Raw genomic sequence first — 19482 nt, 5'->3', positions numbered from 1 at the left:
GAAACAATAAATTAAAACCATGAAGCAATACTACGACACACACACACCAGAATGGATAAAAAGAAAAGAGAGGAAATACTAAGCACTGGTGAGGATGAAGAGGTACGGGCACCCTCCCTCCATTGCTGCGGAGGGCAAGGCAGGACGAGAGCAGAGCACACGCTTCCTGGAGGCCCAGGATTAAATCTTATTCATTTTGGAATCCGGCACGTAGCCCCGAAACCGGCACACAGTGAAAATAAATAAATGATTGTTAGTAAACACAAAGACAAAAGAATCAATGAATGAATTCTGCAACAACTAACAACTACTACATTCAACCAATACCAGAGAGTAATATCCGATTAGTGATGTAGACAGGACGGTTTATACTGATTTTTAATACAATTCTCTAAGGAATGCCAACACGTGAGTCAGAGACAACTCAATCAAGAACTTTCTCTGCTGTGGTGGTTCAGTTTGGGTCATCTGGGTTAAGAGAATGTTGTTCAAGCCACTTCCAGGGAGAAGACAAGAGAGAAATCATACCTTTCCGTCTCCCCATCTAGGTCTTCAGAGGACAATGGACTCCCTGGGCCAGTACTATCTAACAGAAATACAACAAGAGCCACATATGATTTTAAACTAACCTAAATTATCCATAATATTATAATTTCAATATGCAATTAAATAAAAACCATCAACAAGACATTTTACTCTTCTTTTTCTTTCATGCTAAGTCTTCAGAATCCAGTCTCCAGCTGGACCAGACACATTTCCAGCACTGCTGCAGCTCAAGGCCCTGGGAGTGGCTGGCCCTCCCCACCCCTGTGAGGAAGGCTGGCCCACTGGTCTCTTGAAAGAAAGCACCTTGGGCTGGTTGGATTCCAGTGCTTCTGGACTGTGCCGCTGAGGTCTTTAAGGGTGCTTTGCCTCCCCCGGAAAGGCAGACAGTGTGCAGCTGCAGAAGGGCCCACCACAGGGGGACCCCTCACCCCCAGGCTGGGCTCCAGGGCAGCACATGAGTTCCAGGCTCTGAGGCCCTCCACTAACCACTGCCTACGTGGAGGTACTGCAGGATCTCATTCTACCCACCACGTGGTACAGGGACAGAGAGTGAGGAAACCTGCTGTGCAAGGCGGGAGGTGTAGGGCAAAGGAGGTAGACTTTGTTTGACCAGAAGGAATTTCTGACAATCATCGCTTCCCAACAAAGCAAACCGATTTTCTTCGGCAGCAGGGACCAAGGACATTCATGCTGGCAGTGACATCATGTCCTCTGCTATGATTTGGGGGCAAAAGGAGTGACACTGACCTCCACACATGGCCAAGGACAGCCCTGTGAACTCATTCCCACCCCACCTGCAGCTCTAAGTGAAACACTCTCAATGTATGTCACTCTGAGTAAGTCGCCCACTGGGGCCTCACTTTTCTCATTTATAAAATGGGGATAACGATCCTTACCTCACCTCATGGTGCTGTTACAAGGATGCAATAAAGTACGCCATGTAAAGTCACTTAGCATAGTACTGGCACTTCGCAAACATTAAAGAAATGTTATCTGCTGTTACCCAAATGTTCTGAGGTAACTGTCACCATTCTGAATGGGCAATTATTATTTTTTAACACTGTAGAATTTTTAAATAGAGGAGATAATTCATTGAGCCGGTGCTCTTATGATTTGAGCATTTTTCTACATGTGTGTTTTACTTTAATTTAAAAAAAGTTGTAGTAAAAAAAAAGAAAGGTAGAGCAGAGATGAGAGGAGCTGGACTCTTGGTGATGTTGTCTGGGCTGTTAGATACAGTTTTACTTGTCTGAGGCTCAACTGCCTCTCAACTTCCAGCAACTTGGAAAAAAAGAAAAGAAAAAAGTAGAAAAAGAGGAGAATCCAGTAACTAAAGTACCCTGTAGGATTTAAATAGAAGCCCAGCCTCCGCCAGGTAAACTTCTGATGTGAACAAAGCCTGGAGATGACCTCCTGGGGAGCCTCCCACCCCCTACCTCTCAGAGAGGGCACTGAACAAAGAGTTTTCCCAACACTTACTCCTATGATAAAAAATTCGTCAAATAACGAACAGATATCCCATGAGATGAAAGGGGACCCTCTGGGATTGAGAGCTGCTTCCCTCCTGGAGCCCAATCAAGTGGCTAAATCAGCAGCTTGTGTGTGTAAACACCCTATTGGAAGCCAGGCCCTGCCCAGGGCCATGCTCACATCAACACTGGATGGGAAGGATTCTTACCACCCTTTGGCAAATGAGGAAACCAAGTCACAGGGGCCTAATCCCCCACCTCCCACCCCCAGAACACGCACACACTCATCACAGACAAGGCAACTGTAGCCCTAACACGTGCTGTGAACCACTCAAGGTCAGCCTGTCCCCAGGGTGGCCTACTCCCAAGGAAGGATTTTTTTTCTATGACTGTTTGGAATTGACCCAGAGATTCTTAAGGGCACAGGCTTCACAGACTTCCAGAGATGTAAATTAGTCATTTCTCCAGAGTGTTATTTCTAGAGACGAGAGAGGAGAGAGAGAGGGAGAGAAATCAGTTTATTCCGAGTAAACATACCAACACGCTGGGCAGAAAGCAGGCAGGGCCGAAGCACATCACATCATCAGGAGCCCAGCTACAACGGGAAGCAGGTCCACCCTAACCTTTGTCCTTTAGGTGGAGCTGTCTGGAGCAGCCTCTGTCCCTCAGAGGAACTTGGATGTTAGGACCAGTGCCAGTTCAGAATTCAAACAACGTTCCTCAAGGGCAGCTGAGCCTACTGTGTAGCACGGTGTCGCCCGCCCAGCAGCCCGAGGTGGGGGCAGGAAGTCGTGTCTGTGAGGCACCAGGCCCAGCACGGGGCACCACAGCACCACGGCTGCAGCAGACGGCGGCTCCATCCACTTCAGCTGCTCTAGGCCCAGCTAAGGGACCCCCGAGAACTCATGATTTGTCAGGCCACCCTCTGGGCTTCCAGAGGAAAAACAACATGTGCATTTGTCAGTGAGCACATGTTCACTTGTTTATTTCCCAGGCAACAGGAGAAGGAGCTGGGAGTCACAACCCCAGCAGTTTGGGACACTGCTGGGATTTCTCGCTGGGCAAAGTTCGAAGAAAGAGAAGGGACAAGGGTCACCTGTAAACTCCCCTCCCTTCCCTATCACCTCAGAGAAACAGGGTGCATCAGATGATGCAAGGCAGGCACAAACGGCGCCCTCATTCATTTACTCACTCATTCGTTCCATACATATTGATATGCCAAGCATTTGCAAAGTGCTGGTGTCAGAAAAAGGAGCAGGACACAGCTCCTCCCTCCAAGGAGCCCCTAATCTTGTGGGGGAGACCCAGGAAAATCCTCAGTCCTGATGCAGCAAGGACTCCTGGGATGCAGCCGTGCAGAGTAAAGGCAGGACGCTTCCAGCTGCTCACAGCCCGCTCAGGAGGAGGACGGCTCCTGGTGCCGGTGGAAGCGCCCTAGAACCCACGGGCTTCGAGTGAAAACCCAGCCTGCTCCCCAGGGCACGAAAAAGGGCTGAGACTACAGGCTTTGGATGTTTCACATGGGGACCAATGAAAAACATCAGAGTCGGCAAACAGGAACTGGTTTGGAAAAGGCTGCAAGAAACTCTGAAGGACACAGAGGAATCTGAAAATGACCACTTCTCCAAAGACGCACTTCTGGCTTCCCAGGCATGGGGGTGGGGGTGGGAGGGGGAGGGGGCAGGTATGCAGGAGAGGCAGCCTTTGCTCTCACCCAAGCAGAGGCAGCGCATTTTCTCCGGAGCAAAACGAGCGAAGGCTACTCGGCTGCTCCTTGACAGACCCTGCCCCTCTGCTCCTGTGCCTCAAATACATCTGCGGCCAGGGCTCTGTTCTCACAAGAACGTCTTATCATGTCGGTTCATACACGCATGGGGTAAAAAACAAACCCCACTCCGCTCTATACATTCAGAATCAAGCACTGATCAATCCCAGTCTCTCCGGGGTAAGGACCAAGGTGGTCCTGGTTGCCCTGCTTCAGAGGCCCCACTCCCCACCAGATGCCAAGTGAGCGGTGGGCTCTCAGCTTCCATGAAGTGTGGGAACTTGAAAGGATCTGAGTCTACTGACAGCGGAAGCCGAGGCCCTGGGAACTGATTTCCCGCCAGCCTAGGACCCAGGCCTCCTGAACAAAGCCGGTCCAGGGCTCCCTCCTCAGTAATGGCTGAGAAGTATTAACCAGCTTCCAGTCATTTCTCTTCCTCATGGGACAACTTCAGCATAGTAAGTAAAAATGCAAAGAAGACAGAACGTGAGACAGCCGCTCCAGTGCTGGGGACACCCACCTACTCTCTGCTCATGAATTACTTCAGCCACAGATGGTCTAACCACCCACCAGAGGCTCTGAGCGGCCTCGAAAATCTGACGTCAGGCTGGTTTAGTTAAAGCCAGAATTTCATTAGCTTCCAGCCTGAAATCCAATCCAATTTGTTTCCAGTCAGATGTATGGGCCCCCGTGTACAAGGTACTGCAGACACCACGTGAAGCCGGCAACAGCAACACAGCAATAGCTGGGTCCATTGCTTGCAGGGAGTGCCCAGCACCACCCAGGCACTCTATGGGTCTGTCTCAGCTAATCCTCACCGTGACTCTCCAGGGCAGGAAAACTGAGGCTGAGGAACAAGGGACAGACTGGATCTGAACCCGGTGCAGCTTCACACACCAGGCACGCAGTCTCCAAACTTAGTAGAGAGAGAAGGGAGTTAAGTACCCTAAAGATGGCTCAAATGAAGCAGAGTACAGGTTCAGAGGAAGGAGGGCTCGTGTGCCCCACTCGTAACAATCCAGTGCCCATGGGTGCAGGGCCCTGTGCTCGCCTGCGAGCACCACTGCCCTGCCCCCACCCCGGCCGACTCAGATGCACATCTCAGCGTGGGCTCCTCTTCCTCTTTTTTAAGCCGGAGCCCAGCAAATATGCCGTGTATTAGATGTGTTCACAACTCTGATCACCAGGGAAGCAAGTCACCACAAGAGTAGAAGAAAAGACTTTCAGGCCAGTACTGCTTGTAAAAGTGAATCACACCCTTCTGGAAAAGTCCAAGACCAAGATGGCTCACGCACAGCATCACATCAAAGATGTGGCCACCTCCTGGCCGTGCTAGCACCTGGGCTAAAAATACCCTCAGTGATGAAATCTCAGGCACAGTCCCTTAGCCTAAGGGAGAGAGGCCGAAGTTACACACTGAGTCTTTCAATTTGAGAGGTGGGATTACGGATGGAACCGAGACACTATTTTTAAACAACAGGTTGCTGAAGAATACATATTTTAGTGACTGCTGGAGTTGCCAACATTTGGCTAGAAAGCATTGGAAAGGGGATTTTCTGAAGTCAAAGAGGCCTCTCAGTTCTCAAGGAATTTATACCTTTACAGTCTGTGATACATAACAAATGGCCTCACAATATGTATTTCTAAAAGACAGTTCCTCAGTGGTGGCCAGCCCCTTTCCTGGATCTTGGACTCAGCCAAACAACATTCCTCTAACTCTCTCCTTGTTCAGAACTCTCCAAAAACCTACCCCACCCCAGTGAGTGCCTTTCGTAAAAATCCAATTGCCTCATTCTAGAATCCTCAGAGCAGGAAACTGTGTGCATTTTTTGAGAAGACATCTCATTTTCCCTTGTTCTCCCTCAGCAGCCGTATCCTTTAAGTGTCCTAGAATTGAAGTTCCTTTTAAAGGACCAAATCTTTGCACAGGAGGCGGCTTCCTGCCGATTGTCTAAAGGCCTCCATCTCAGCAAGCCAAGGAGGAAGAACACGCACAGGCCACATGGCGAGGGGAAGGCAGAGGCATGTCTTCTCAAAGTCGGCTGTCTGCGTTCAGAATTCACTTTTCCAGTGGAACATTATTAAAAACCGAGCTCAGGCCCTGGCCATGGAGCACAACGTGGCTCCTTCCACCAGCCAGATGCTAAGCATTTAGAACCATAGAGGGTCCGTGGTTGAACAGGAATGTAGGCCCTGCCCTCAAGTGGTTTATCAGCTAACACGGAAGTAAAGCTGTACACCCAGGGCTCCAAAACACAGCAGAGCGAGACAGCTGCTGAAGAATTAAAGGGTTTACTTCCTGACATAGCCACAAAACATTCATGAAGGAAGCCCTGGAGTTTTAAGCCAAGCAGACACTGCAGAATCCAGCTGTGAAAAATGCAAAGGGATGAGGGTTGACTTGGGTGAAAAGGCATCCTTGAGAGACGAAGCTGAGTGGGCCTTGGCTACACAGGGGGGCAGATGTGTGGTCTGCTCTTCCTGCTAATGTTTACTGCAAGTCACAACCCACCAGTAGGTCCCCAAATCAATTTCCTGGATCAAAACATGAAACAGAATACAAAATATCAGAGGGCACTGCAGATAGTAAGGCTAAATATTTCATGGAACTTATTTCACTTACGACCAACTTGACACGCTAAAGACCCTTCTCCCTGGGGAGCACGGGGTAGAGAAACCCTCTCACTAGGACAAAGAGGAGCCACAGGTCAGGGGTCCTGTAGGGCAATCAAGACTGCAAATCTAGTCTGTACCCGAAGTCACCAGGACACTGGTTGAGCTTCCTGACCTGGGTCTGGAACTAAGAATCATGCACAGGTGTAGCGCCAATAGGTGGGTCATTTCTAAGGTGGAGGCTTACCAGTAGCTTTCAAACCTTTTCTGACCACAGTAAGAAATGTATTTTATTTTGCAATCAAGTACACGAAGTATATCAAAAATCTACAGGTTTTAAATTCTCTTCCACTTTTTAATCCACTGAGTCGATTCTACAACCAGTGTTTTAATCCCTCCCCGGATGGTGAGTAAGGAGCAGTGGGAGGAACCGTGCGGCCAGCGGCGGTGGCATCACCGTGACCTGCAGCTGCTCAGAGTGCTGGCTCTCCACCCAACCTGGACCTATCGAATGGAGGTCTATGCGGAAGGGACCCCGGAACTGGGCCTTTAACTAGTCCTCCAGGTAACTCTGCAGCACACTCACGTTTGAGAAGCACTGTTTTGGAAGACAAAGATCTGGGGGAAAGCAGTCAAACTGATAAGAAACTCCAAATCTTGGGCCAATGAGGGGGAGGGGCTGACTGCAAGCCCAGCAGAGCCAAGTGCACACATGAAGTGATAGGCAGGCAGATCCTCTGACCCTGACAGAAGGGGAGGGTCTCATCTCAGATCAGAACATTCCTCAGGATAAGCCCCTCCTGATGGGGAGATGGATTTGTAAATGCTGTACCTAGAACAGACCTGCATTAGCACAGCCAGGGGGCCTGGGGGAAAGGGGTGACCACCAGTCTCAGCTGACAAATTCCAACCAGCCACCCCAAGCAAGACTCTTTAGCTACAAGGCTCAGAGCACAAGTAAGACGATAAACAAAACAGGACCTACCGTGTGCAGAGCTCTCGGGACACGTGTTTCACGCAGAACTGGTGACCGAAGTGATCAACCACTGCTCTTCCTTCTGCTTAGTGCCATGCTCACTGATACCTGGCATCTGCTTTGTGCTAGAAAAATCTGTGATTTCTGCCCTCAAGTAACTGCTCTAAGACAGTGATTCTCAAAAGGGTAGAGAGGTGGGTAATGACAAGGTTTTGGTCTAAAAAAGCATAAACAAGACACCTATACAACACATTCACATTTGCAGTCAGAAGAAAGCAAACCTGGACAAAATAGACAGAAGCTGAAAGTGGAAGGGCTGAGGTGTCCGAACGACCACAGTTAGGGCTGGGGGGGTGAGAGGCCACCACACTGACCCCAACCATGAATGAACTGTTTCCTCCATGGAAAATGAAGTATCTTTAAAGTCCTTTAAGTATCTTTAAAATTCAAGCACATTCTAAGATGAAAACCACATTTCACATTCGAGACAGGAAATCTTATATTTCCTAAAGAGGAAAACAAAATCAACCGGGAAGGAAAGGAATTTGCCCAGGACCCAGACTCCCCAAGCACAGGTCCCCCGAGATGTGACAGCTAGCAGTATGTTCCTGTCACCCAGTCTGTGTGGGGTCTACAAAGACCCCTTCCTTGGAGGAGAGGGTATGGCAGAAGAAAGTCTGGTGGTATTCAACCAAAGTTTCCAAGAGCCACCAAGCGGCCATAGAGAAAAACATGTCACTTCATTTCTTCCAGGAAGCGTGGGCCCATCATGTACTCATCATGACTTAAATCTGCTAAAAGATAGTTTTTGTTCTGTGACTGGTGTCCGCCAGCCACTGGTGTCCTCAGAACTAAGGGTACCTTAATAATAAAATACGCAGCTTCCAAAAAGCTCATGGATGTTTGAAAAATGCATGAAAATCAGTGGATTGAATCTGTAAATGGGTCTACGTTCTGCAGAAAGCTTGGCACATTTTTTTAAGGCCACCTTTTCAAACATTTTTGGTTCGAACTTTCTTTACAAACTGAAACATCACCACAGAGCAGGGATCAAAATAGATTTAGTTTCTTTGTAATAATATTTCTGTATTCTTTGTGGTAGAGGTTGAGAGTAGTGTTTTTATTTTCAATTCTATTTATTTATTTATTTGTTTGTTTGTTTTTTGGCTGCACTGCGTCTTTATTGCTGTGCACAGGCTTTCTCCAGTTGCACCGAGCAGGGGCTACTCTTTGTTGCAGTGTGCAGGTTTATTATTGCAGTGTCTTCTCTTGTTGCAGTACACAGGCTCTAGGCGTGTGGGCTCAGTAGTTGTGGCTCTCGGGCTCTAGAGCGCAGGCTCAGTAGCTGTGGCAGACAGGCTTAGCTGCTCCACGGCACGTGGGATCTTCCCAGTCTAGGGTTCAAATCCATGTCCCCTGCATTGGCACGCAGATTTTTAACCACTGCGCCACCAGGGAAGCCCCAAAGCTCAGGTTCTTGATGTCTCATTGCAAAAAGAATCCAGTGAGAGACAAAGTGATAGGTAAGAAGTGGATTTATTTAGAGAGAAACACACTCTACAGAGTGTGGGCCATCTCAGAAGGCAAGAGAGGTGAGAGTAGTGTTTTTAAATTTTTCACCAAAACAAAAATATTAGCACACAACTGTGTGTCCCGAAGCTTGGTTAAAGTCTATCTGTACGGGGTTCCCCCACTTTATCTTCAACATTCATTTCTGAGGCGATGAACCAAAACCAACCACGGAGAAGCCAGTTCTGAAACAGGCAGCCTCTTCTATCCAGTCTCATGGAGCACCGTTTGGCTTTAAAATTCTGATCTCCTACTTAAAGAAGTCAACCTCATAAAACTCAGCGCACACCTCTGTGCTATACAACTGGCCCTGGGCCAATTCCCCAAAGCATGAGAGGTCCCACCCTGGGCCTCTCCCCAGGCACGAAGAAATCTAGAGCTCCACACTTGGTTCAGGAAAAAACTTCTCTCCTGCGTGATTTCCCTCTTCCAGGGCTATAGCTACGCGTGGCCCGTGGCACTTACGTAACTCTGCTGGCTTGGGCGTGGCAGGAGCTTGGAGAGGTGTAAACTGACGGCATCTGTCTGGTGCATGTAAATGCCCCTGGCGTTGCCCCACCTGCTCCGTAAGGCCCCAAGCTGAAGAGAGTGCCCTGTAAGCGAAGTCCAACTCAAGCCGGCTGCCTGCCAAGGAAGATCCTCTGTCACATTCCCCTCGCTCCTCCTCAGAGGAGAAGGAACCCTGTGGAGACGGATGACTGCGTGAGGTTAACAGAGCACTTTTCAAACCCCTAAATACTCAGTGCCCAGGATGCAGCAGTGAGTCAGACAGACATGGCACCAATACTTAAAAGGAACAGGGAAGGAAGACCTGAAATACACCATTGCAAGGATGACAACTGCTACAAAAGGGGGGCCAAAGCCCACTAACCAAATCAGGGGAGGGTGGTGAGTGCCTGAACCTTGGCCTGGGTTTCCCCAGAGGCAGGCTGACACAGGGTTCAGGTTCAAGTCGCTTATGTGGGAGGTGCTGGCAGGGGAGCGGGGCAGGAGACAGGGAAGGAAAGGCACCACTAAAAGGCGCGCTTTAAAGCCCTCTTTCACGGTGGGCAACCACACGCAGCCCTGCAAGGAAGCCGGTTTAAACCGAAGCCTGAAAGATTCACAGCGGTTGGCCAGATTTTCATTTTCTTTCTGGTGGGGCTAGAGGAGTGGATTGCGGAAAAGTGTTCCTGGCAGAGGGAAGGGCAGGTTTAGAAGGCCAGGGTCAAGGTGAATCAGGAGACCTGACAGAAGGTCAGTATGGCGGCCGATGCCGGGGAGATGGGCCCTGATGGACTAGGGAGCCTGAAGCCCCTGAGGGTGCTGGGAAGTGCGTTTTACAGCGGGTGACGTAGCACAGGGTCCAGCATGTGCTTTCTTCACTTGCTACAGAAATCTAAATATGGTCCCCAACAGGGTGAGAAGCCAGCCACTCTGAAGCCATCTTCCTTCCAACAAGGAGATTCATTACCAATGTACTGGTGGTCTTGCTGTTTAGACAAAGTGAATTCCCCCAACCCTGTCTTAACGCAAATTGCCATAAGGCAAAATCCAAGTGTGCAGGCACACCTGTCTTGTCCTTAGGCCAGCAGAGACCACAGGAAGAGGAAACAGGAATTTAAGGCAAATGTTAGACATGTATTGCCTATAACGCAACCTGTTCCACAACACATTCTCCTTAAAACAGCCCATAATTTATTGAGCACTTACCACGCCAGAAATTAATGTAAAATCCATTTTATAGATGAAGAAACTAAGGCTCAGAGAAAATAAGTAGGCTCAAAGTCACTCAGCAATTGGGGAAATGGCCTGAACGCAGACTCTGCTCATCTTGCTGCAAGCTGACTCAATCATGCATGAAAGTGTCTTCTTTAAGCATTATCAGTGACTGTGTCTTTTCAAGTGGGAAGGTGCTGGGAAGGTGGCACCAGGGTGATGGGAAACGAAAAAGTGTGCACAGGAAACGCCTACAGTAACCTTCTTCTGCCTACACTGAACAGCTTTTGCTCCAAGCCTGGCTGCCCATCAGGGATCCTCACCATCCCAGCCAGAGCAAAGAGAGAAGGGCTGTGAGTCAAAGAGCCATGGAACTCCGAGGTCCATCAGGAGTGCTCCTCCAGAAAAGGGAACCCTCCTACACTGTCGGTGGGAATGTAAGTTGGTGCAGCCACTATGGAGAACAGTCTGGAGGTTCCTCAAGAAACTAAAAATAGAGTTGCCATATGATGCAACAATCCCATTCCTGGGCATGTATCTGGAAAAAACTATTATTTTGAAAAGATACGTGCACCCCGATGTTCACAGCAGCACCATTCACAACAGCCAAGACGTGAAAACAACCTAAATGCCCATCAACAGAGGAATGGATAAAGAAAGTGTGGTACACATATACAATGCAGTTATCACTCAACCATAAAAGGAATGAAATAACGCCATTTGCAGCAACACGGATGGTCCTAGAGATGATCACACTAACTGAAGTAAATCAGACAGAGAAAGACAAATACCATATTTGTCCACATATTTGTGGAATCTAAAATATGACAGAAATGAACTTAGCTATGAAACAGAAACAGACTTACAGAATAGAGAACAGACTTGTGGTTGCCAAGGAGGAGGGGGTGAGGGAGGGATGGATTGGGAGTTTGGGATTAACAGATGCAAACTATTATACAGAGAATGGATAGACAACAAGGTCCTACCGTATAGCACAGAGAACTATATTCAATACCTTGTGATAAACCATAATGGAAAAGAAGATGAAAAAGAATGTACAGCAAAAGAAATATGGGGGACTTCCCTGGTGGTCCAGTGGTAAAGAATCTGCCTTGCAATGCAGGGGACACGGGTTCAATCCCTGGTCAGGGAACTAAGATCCCGCATGCCGTGGGGCAAGTAAGCCCGTGCGCCACAACTACTGAGCTCGTGCGCCTCAACAAGAGAGCCTGTGGGCCGCAAACTACAGAGCCCACGCGCTCTGGAACCCCCGCACCACAACTACAGAGCCCGTGTGCCCTGGAGCCTGCGCGCCACAACTAGAGAAGAGAAAACCCGCACGCCACAACACCACGCACCACACACCACAACGAAAGATCCCGCGTGCTGCAAGTAAGACCCAACGCAGCCAAAAATAAAAAATAAATAAAATCTTTTAAAAAGAGAAATATGTATAACTGAATCAGTTTGCTGTACAGCAGAAATTAACACAACTTTGTAAATCAACTGTACTTTAAAAAAAATAAATCACCAAAAAGAAAAAAAAGGGTGCTCCTCCACTCCACCTTCAGTACCAACAGCACAGCGTGGAAATCACCTGTGCAGGTGGCTGACTTTCCCTCAGGGCAGCGTCCCATCCACAGCTGACCAAGCACGAGGGCGGGGCTAACATCTCCCAGACAGTCAAGAGACATGAGGGAGGAAGTGGCAACAATGCGAGGACACTACTCAGCTCCCAAACAAACCACTCCCTTTGCTGGGTGGCGGATACCATCTGGTCACAAATGGGCAGCTGCTACAGGGCACTTTTGCCGGAGTTAACTAACCAATATATGGAACAATACCTCTTATGCTCTTATTCTGTCCCAAGTTGTCTTTCTTCCCAAGAGAGAAACTGGGGAATGTGGTTACCATAGAAGTTTGCCAATTTAGAGACATCAGAATACAGTAAGTCCCTTACATACGAACCTTCAAGTTGCGAACTTTCAAAGATGCGAATGTGCGTTCGCATGTCCAACCATGTAAGTTAGTTCACGTATCTGGCATATACACTGTCACGTGCGTGCATCCTCTACAAGTGGTTGTGCTTTTGTGTACTTTACTGTACAGTACTGTATAGAGTACAATAGTACGCTACCATCTCCCACCTCCTCTCCCTCCTCCAGTCAGTAACTCCTCTTGCCTGTTCACTCAGTGCCAGCCCCTGTATGCCAGCTATTGTACTGTACTACTGGACTTTTCAAGGGACTGTAAGATTAAAAATGTTTCCTTTATTTTTTGTGTTTGTTTGTTATGTATTATTTGTGTGAAAAGTATTATAAACCTATCACAGTATTATATGGCCAATTGTGTTAGTTGGGTACCTAGGCTAACTTCGCTGGACTTACGAACAAACTGGACTCATGAACGCGCTCTCGGAACGGAACTCATTCGTATACAGGGGACTTCCTGTACATTTCTCTTTCCAGAAAGCGGGAGGAAAGGTCCGGCATTTAGTGTCAGTTCTGCCACTAATGAGTTTCGTCAGTTAGGCCCGGCGCAACTTCTCCAAGCCTGTCGTCTCATCTGGAAAACAAGGGCAATAAGCATAGATCACTGGCTCTCAGAGTGCAGCCCTGAACCACCAGCAGCGGCAGCCTCGCCCAGGAGGGACGGGTCGGAAGTGCCATCTCTTGGGCCCCGCGCCACGCCTAACTGGATGGGAGACTCTGGGGCTGGGGCCCAGCGCTCTGCTTTAACCAGCCTTCCTTTCAAGTGATCCTGTTACACACCAGGTTTGAGAACCACTGGCCTAGCTGATTTCCCTTCTTCATTGTTGTATAAGTCCACTATTCTTTACCCTCTCCCTACCTGCCGTGCTACTGACTTCATTTACCCAACAAATACTTACGAAGCCTCTACTGTGTGCTAGGGGACACCTGGTGAACAAGGCCAAGTGCGCTTTGTGGAAAGCAGGTGGGTGAGCACGCTCTGATGACAACGGATGTGCACGTGGCTTGTTCCTGGTTGTTGGATCAGCAGCACGACCCCGTTTTCCAGCAACTTTCCCCTCTACCCACGATCTTCCTCCAAAACTTACTTCACTTTTAAAAATAAGGTGTTTTGCATACAAGCAGAGATGCAAGGTGCCAGCAAATAAAATGTTACTGTGTGGCTACTGATGAAAGAACTAGATTATGCAATTAAAATAAGCATAGAAAAACCTGCTGGAGAATTTCTATATAGAGAAGAGTAACACAGATAACATTTCTTTCCTCCTAAAACTATTTTAGTGACTCACAGTGTTTACAATTCTTGACTGTTATTCTAGGCACAAAATAAACACCAAGTGACATTTTTAGCAGTCCATTTTGCTTCAGGAGGTATACACAGGAAATGCAAAAGCAAAAACAAAAGCTAAAATGCTCTACTCTAAGAGGTAAGACGCAACCCAACTACCATAACATTAAAAACAACTAAAATTAGCTTCCTCCCTTACGCCTAAGGGTCCTGCTAAAAGCTTGAGCCAAGAGCTTTTCCTCCTCCCCCCTCGGTCCAAGTGACCAGGGAGGGTGATTGAAACGTGGCCAGAAGGCAAACAAACAGCCCGGCTGCTGCAGACCTTGTCTTCAACACTGGCTGCAGAAGAGAGCCTTGGTCTGCACCAAGCCCACAGATACACTCCACGTCAGAATGGAATTCTCCTCAAGCAAAATTACATCATGGGATTTGACCTCTAGAGCAGAAGCAGAAATCAGAGATCTCACCCAGAGCACAGGTCAACAAGCTCTTGTCTACATTAGTTAAAACACGTACCTAATAATTAATGTAACACCCTCACAGCTGCTTCTACTCAGAAGCAGGAACAAAGCAACTCTTCCCCTACGTAGGTATTTATTTAGGCAACACTAAACACATAACTAATAAGACAGTTTAAAATAGAACATAACCAAAAGCTTGGAACACAATATTTACTGTGACTGAGCCATGATCATTCAGTTCTTAAATTTCCTAGTAGCAAAGGTAAAAGGGCAAAAAGATAGGTTAATTTTGGACCATCCAAAGAAAATATATGAACTCAACAGAAGAGGGAAACTTTTCCAGATACAACATTCTAGAAAGAAATTTCAAGTAGGATGTGAAGTAACACTGTGAATTGAGTCTTCAATCTTGGCTTTACAAGATCTACAGTGTTCTTCATATAACCAGTTAATATCTGCTATCTATTAAAAAATCAATAACCCAATAACTTTATCAGGGAAGCCATTTCTTAGGAATGTAAGCTAATAACATAGCCTGGTGTGTTGTTTCCAGGAGCTCCGGCTTAATACAGAAATAACCCTTGAAGAACTTAATGGAAATGTGGTCTTTCCCCACCTATTTTTGGCAGAAACGAGATGTCAGTCGGAGGCCTAAACTCGGTGCGGTTAAAGTACTGATGACCTGGCCCACGTCCGCACCCACAGGACTATCAAGCACTCCTGGCACTAGCGGGGACTTTGGGTGCACAAGAAAAACCAAACAAATGGTGCACCTGCGAGCCGGCCCCCACCAGGGGGAGGAGAACCAGCAGCCCACTTCCTCCTCAGAGAATCTCTCTTCAAAGAGCCCCGCATTCAGACAGGCAGCCAAGATTACACAGGGAGGCTGAAGGTTTGCTTTTACCATTTCCCCCAGCTTTTTGTGAGTAAAGTGGATAAGGTCTAGAAGGGCAGGAGAATGACAAAGAGGACAGCAGCATAAGACAGATCAAGCAGTCAGGAATCCTTCAGTCTGGAGAAGCGGCACTGAGGTTAAGGGGTGAACAAGAAGGCCATCACCAACATGGCCCCCGAGTGTGGGAAGTAGGGGCCCCACTGAAACTCAAGGGAAGAATTCAGGCCAAAACCTCATCACTGACAAAAAGGGGGCACCCAGGCAGCTGTGTGCAAGATGGACTATGAAGTCTCCAGGTGCCAACAGCTGGGAAGCTGAGACTGACTCTGGGGAGGACACGCACGAGGACAGGCCCATCCTCCATATGTCCCCTGGCCGAAGAACACTGGGCTAGCCAGTGTGAGGTGTCCATCTCCTCCACCATGACCACGGCAACATCATGAGCAGGGCATCTCTCATTAGCTCCTTGCCAGAAATACCTTGTCAGGGCCGTAAAAATGACCACAGGAGCCGCTTCCGGATTTGCCGGGTGAGATGAGAAAGGGACTAGGGCTTCCCTGGTGGCGCAGTGGTTAAGAATCCGCCTGCCGATGCAGGGGACAAGGGTTCGAGCCCTGGTCCGGGAAGATCCCACATGCCGCAAAGCAACCAAGCCCGTGCGCCACAGCCACTGAGCCTGCGCTGTAGAGCCCGCGAGCCACAACCACTGAAGCCCACATGCCTAGAGCCCATGTTCCACAAGAGAAGCCACCGCAATGAGAAGCCCGCACACGTCAACGAAGAGTAGCCCCCGCTCGCTGCAACTAGAGAAAGCTCGTGCGCAGCAACGAAGACCCAACGCAGCCAAAAATAATAAATAAAATAAAAGAAAGAAAGAAAGAAAGAAAGGGACTAAAGAATGAAAGCTCACCAGGCTGCGATCAGACGTGCTGTTGGAGGTGAACTGCTGCAGACTCAGCATCATGTGAGGGGTCCACCTCTTCCCGGGGCCAGTTTACAAGGGCAAGAGCAGAACAGCACTCCTGGGCTGAGGTTCTGTGCTAACCAGGCAGGGAGAGGGCTGCGGTCAAGCCTGGCTCCACCACTAACTAGCTCTGAAAACTCGGACATTAATTTAACATCCTCATTAGCAAAATGGAGACAAACAATATAGCACCCACTACAAAGGGCTACTGTGAGTAATAAATGACAGAATATGTATTTACCTGAGAATTAAGCTTTTTTACACAAGTAACCACATCAGATAGAGGTCCTACAACTGCTAGCCTCTTTTGCTTAGGCAAAACAATAACAAACACCGAGTGACATTCTTGGCAGTCCATTTTGCTTCAGGAGGTATTACATACAGGAAATGCAAAAGCAAAAGCAAAAGGTAAAATGCTCTACCCTAAGAGGGAAGACCTTCTAGACCTTCTCTGACTTCACATTTAAAAAGCAGGGGAGAAATACTACACAAACACATTGATTTATTTGACACACATGCAAATTTTTCTGAACCATATGAGAGTAAGTGGGCTCCCTAAAATACTTCATTGAGTAGTTCCTAAGAATAGGGATACTCTACATCACTGCAGTGCAGTAATCAGCTTCATAAAATTTAACACGGATACAATACTGTTATCTAAGCCACCATTCATATTGCAATTTTGTCAAGTGGCCCAATAATTTAAGGACAAGCTCTGAGGAGGAAAATACCTACTGCAGATTCCCAGGGTTAGCGTGGATTCTTACAATGTTAAGTATGAACCAGTAAACGCTGCTCTAAACTGCTTATGTTTTGTCGTAGTTCTCCAGCGCCGTGTAACGAAAAACATGCGCATGTTATTGTTACGAGGTCTCTGCTGGGCAGGGCCCAGGCACGGCTCAGACGCACCCTCTGCCAAGGCTGTGGCCAAGGTGTCGGCAGGCTGAGGCCTCATCCAGAGGCCTGACCCGGGAAGGCTGTGTGTCCAAGCTCCCTCAGGCAGCCCAGCTAGCAGACTTCATTTCCTTGCAGCCATCAGATTAAGGGCCCCAGCTTCTTACTGATGGTAGGCTGGAGGCCAACCTCAGCTCCGTGACACACATCGCCACTGACTTCTCTAAAGCTTGCAAGGGAGGATGCCTCTAGTGGGTCTGCTAGAAAGACGGTCTGCTATAACAAAACATAATCAGGAAGAGACATCCCATCACCTCTGCCATATTTTCGCGGTCAGAAGTGAGTCACAGGTCCGTCCACACTTCGGGATTAGACAAAGGTGTGAACACCAGGAGGTAACAATCACGAGGGCCACCTGAAAGTTTGTCTGCCACATGCTTACAGCTCCCATACAGTTATAAAATCAAATTAAATTTATAATTAAAGACATTTAACAATATTGGTTAAACCCATGGACAATGGTTTCTTGAGACTGCATCACCAGTCACAATGTAGACACAGTGTGGAAAGCTGCAGGATAGTGCTTTGGGTTCAAGATGCTTAACTATGTCAAAATGATGACTCATTCTTACCACTTTTCTCCAGGGAAATCAGGATGACATCATTTTAGCTTTGACATCATTTAGCTTTTCAGGTCGTAGAAACGCACCATCTACATATTAAGTCTACCTGTTCTTTTCTCCTCAGCCCGCACAACTGAAGCACAAAGAGAATATGATGGACTCCATTAACCTCAGATGAATTCAATTATGTACACTTGAAAAACAGACAGAAAGAGGGAGGGAGGAAGGGAAAAGGAGAAGGATACGTATTTTAGGCAAATCACTCTCCATTTCTGTTAATGAGTACATGACCCCAGGTGAAAGTAAGATAGGAGAGGTGAAATGACTGTTTCCTCAGTTCCTTCATGCCTTCTGTGGTGTGAACATCTCACCTCACTAACAGAATTCTGGTATTTAAAGATAACAATTTTCTTTTTACCATGCGGTGCCCAAATATAAAACTAATTCCTACATTTGCTCTAAGCAGGGGTCAGCAACGTTTTTCTTTAAAGGGCAGTAGAGTAAATATTTTTGGTTTTGTGGGGCATTACAGTCTGTCAAACTACTTGACTCTGCCATTTTAATGGGAGAGCAGCACAGATGACGTGTAAATGAATGGGTGTGGCTGTGTTCCAATAAAACTATTTACAGAAACAGGCAGCCAAGTGGATCTGGCCCCAGGGGTGGTGGTTTGCACACCCCTGGTCTAAAGAAACAGCATTCTGTATCAATGCCGAAAGGACAGCTCACTTTGTTGGTCTCTAACAGGGATTCTCAAGGGTAATTTGGGCTATATGTAACTGTTGTTTTATGTACTTTTATTCAAACCCGACTCCTCTATAAAATGCAACTCCACTATATAACTGAGCATCGACACACAGAGCTGTCAAATCAGCCCTGAAATCCAAGTAAAGTCACCACCCAGACTACCTACACACAATACGCTCGGCTCCTGTTTAAATAATTGTTGTTTCTCACTGACCTTCCTTGACCTCCTAGACCAGGTGACTCAGTTAGAGGCCCTGCATGAAGCTCACTGCTCTGTACTGCTGGGTACGTTGACTGCCCCTCTCTTTCACTAGGCCGTGAGAGGCATGGCTGTGTCTCGCCTGCTCGTGACTGTATTCCCAGGGCCCTGCACAGTGCTGGACACGTGCAAAGTCCTCATTAACAAACGCTGAATGAAGTAAAAGATTAGGACCCGTTACATGCCTCCTCAGCCCCAGATACTTTTCATTCACAGCACTTGAATGTAATTACATAGTTGTACTATAATTATTTAGTCGAACTATGAATGGGGTGTGAATGGAGTATGAATGGGGGTGAAAAGGAAGATATAAAATAAACTGAACATTTCAACTGCTGAGGTTCAAAATCATACAAAAATAAAATTACCAACAGTATCAGTTATGTTAAAGCAAATTGCTAGCCGCTGGCTTCTTACCAATACTGGAAAATTTGAGAAGGCAAGCCCGAACAAAGGATTCAATTAATAACCAATTATTTTTGAGTGGCCAATTGAGTAACTTACAGAGGGAATTCTATTCACCCCCCGCCCAACAAGCCTGTTCTCAACTGAGTATGTTCCCTTCAGAATTCATTTTTTAAGATGTCTCAAGAGTGAGGCGGTCCTCAGATTTTTCTTAATTGGAAGAAGGAAAGGAGACACATAGAAAGACTTCAGCCATTTGCACAACCGCCTTCCTATTTAGAACTCAGAGCTTGCCCAGCCCCCGGGTTGGTGCCAAGGA

The 19482-nt window shown here is 47.5% G+C and overlaps 1 protein-coding gene across 11 annotated transcripts in view; it reads right to left on the bottom strand.

The window, feature by feature from the left end:
* Nucleotides 1–19482, bottom strand: part of RAPGEF1 (Rap guanine nucleotide exchange factor 1) — a 143473-nt gene that overhangs the window by 81411 nt on the left and 42580 nt on the right. The window contains exon 1 of one of the 11 annotated variants that reach the window (XM_060300265.1): nucleotides 3208–3226. The exons of the other annotated variants lie outside the window; for them this stretch is intronic. Within the exon in view, the coding sequence (XP_060156248.1) occupies nucleotides 3208–3220 (13 nt within the window). The 5' untranslated portion in view covers nucleotides 3221–3226. Of the gene's footprint in view, nucleotides 1–3207; nucleotides 3227–19482 lie in introns of those variants that run through there. 11 annotated transcript variants of the gene reach the window in all.

The sequence above is a fragment of the Globicephala melas genome, chromosome 6 (genome assembly GCF_963455315.2).
Source record: "Globicephala melas chromosome 6, mGloMel1.2, whole genome shotgun sequence".
Taxonomy (NCBI): Eukaryota; Metazoa; Chordata; class Mammalia; order Artiodactyla; family Delphinidae; genus Globicephala; species Globicephala melas.
The sequence above is the reverse complement of the archived record's forward strand: the minus strand, read 5'-3'. Positions and strand labels throughout refer to the sequence as shown.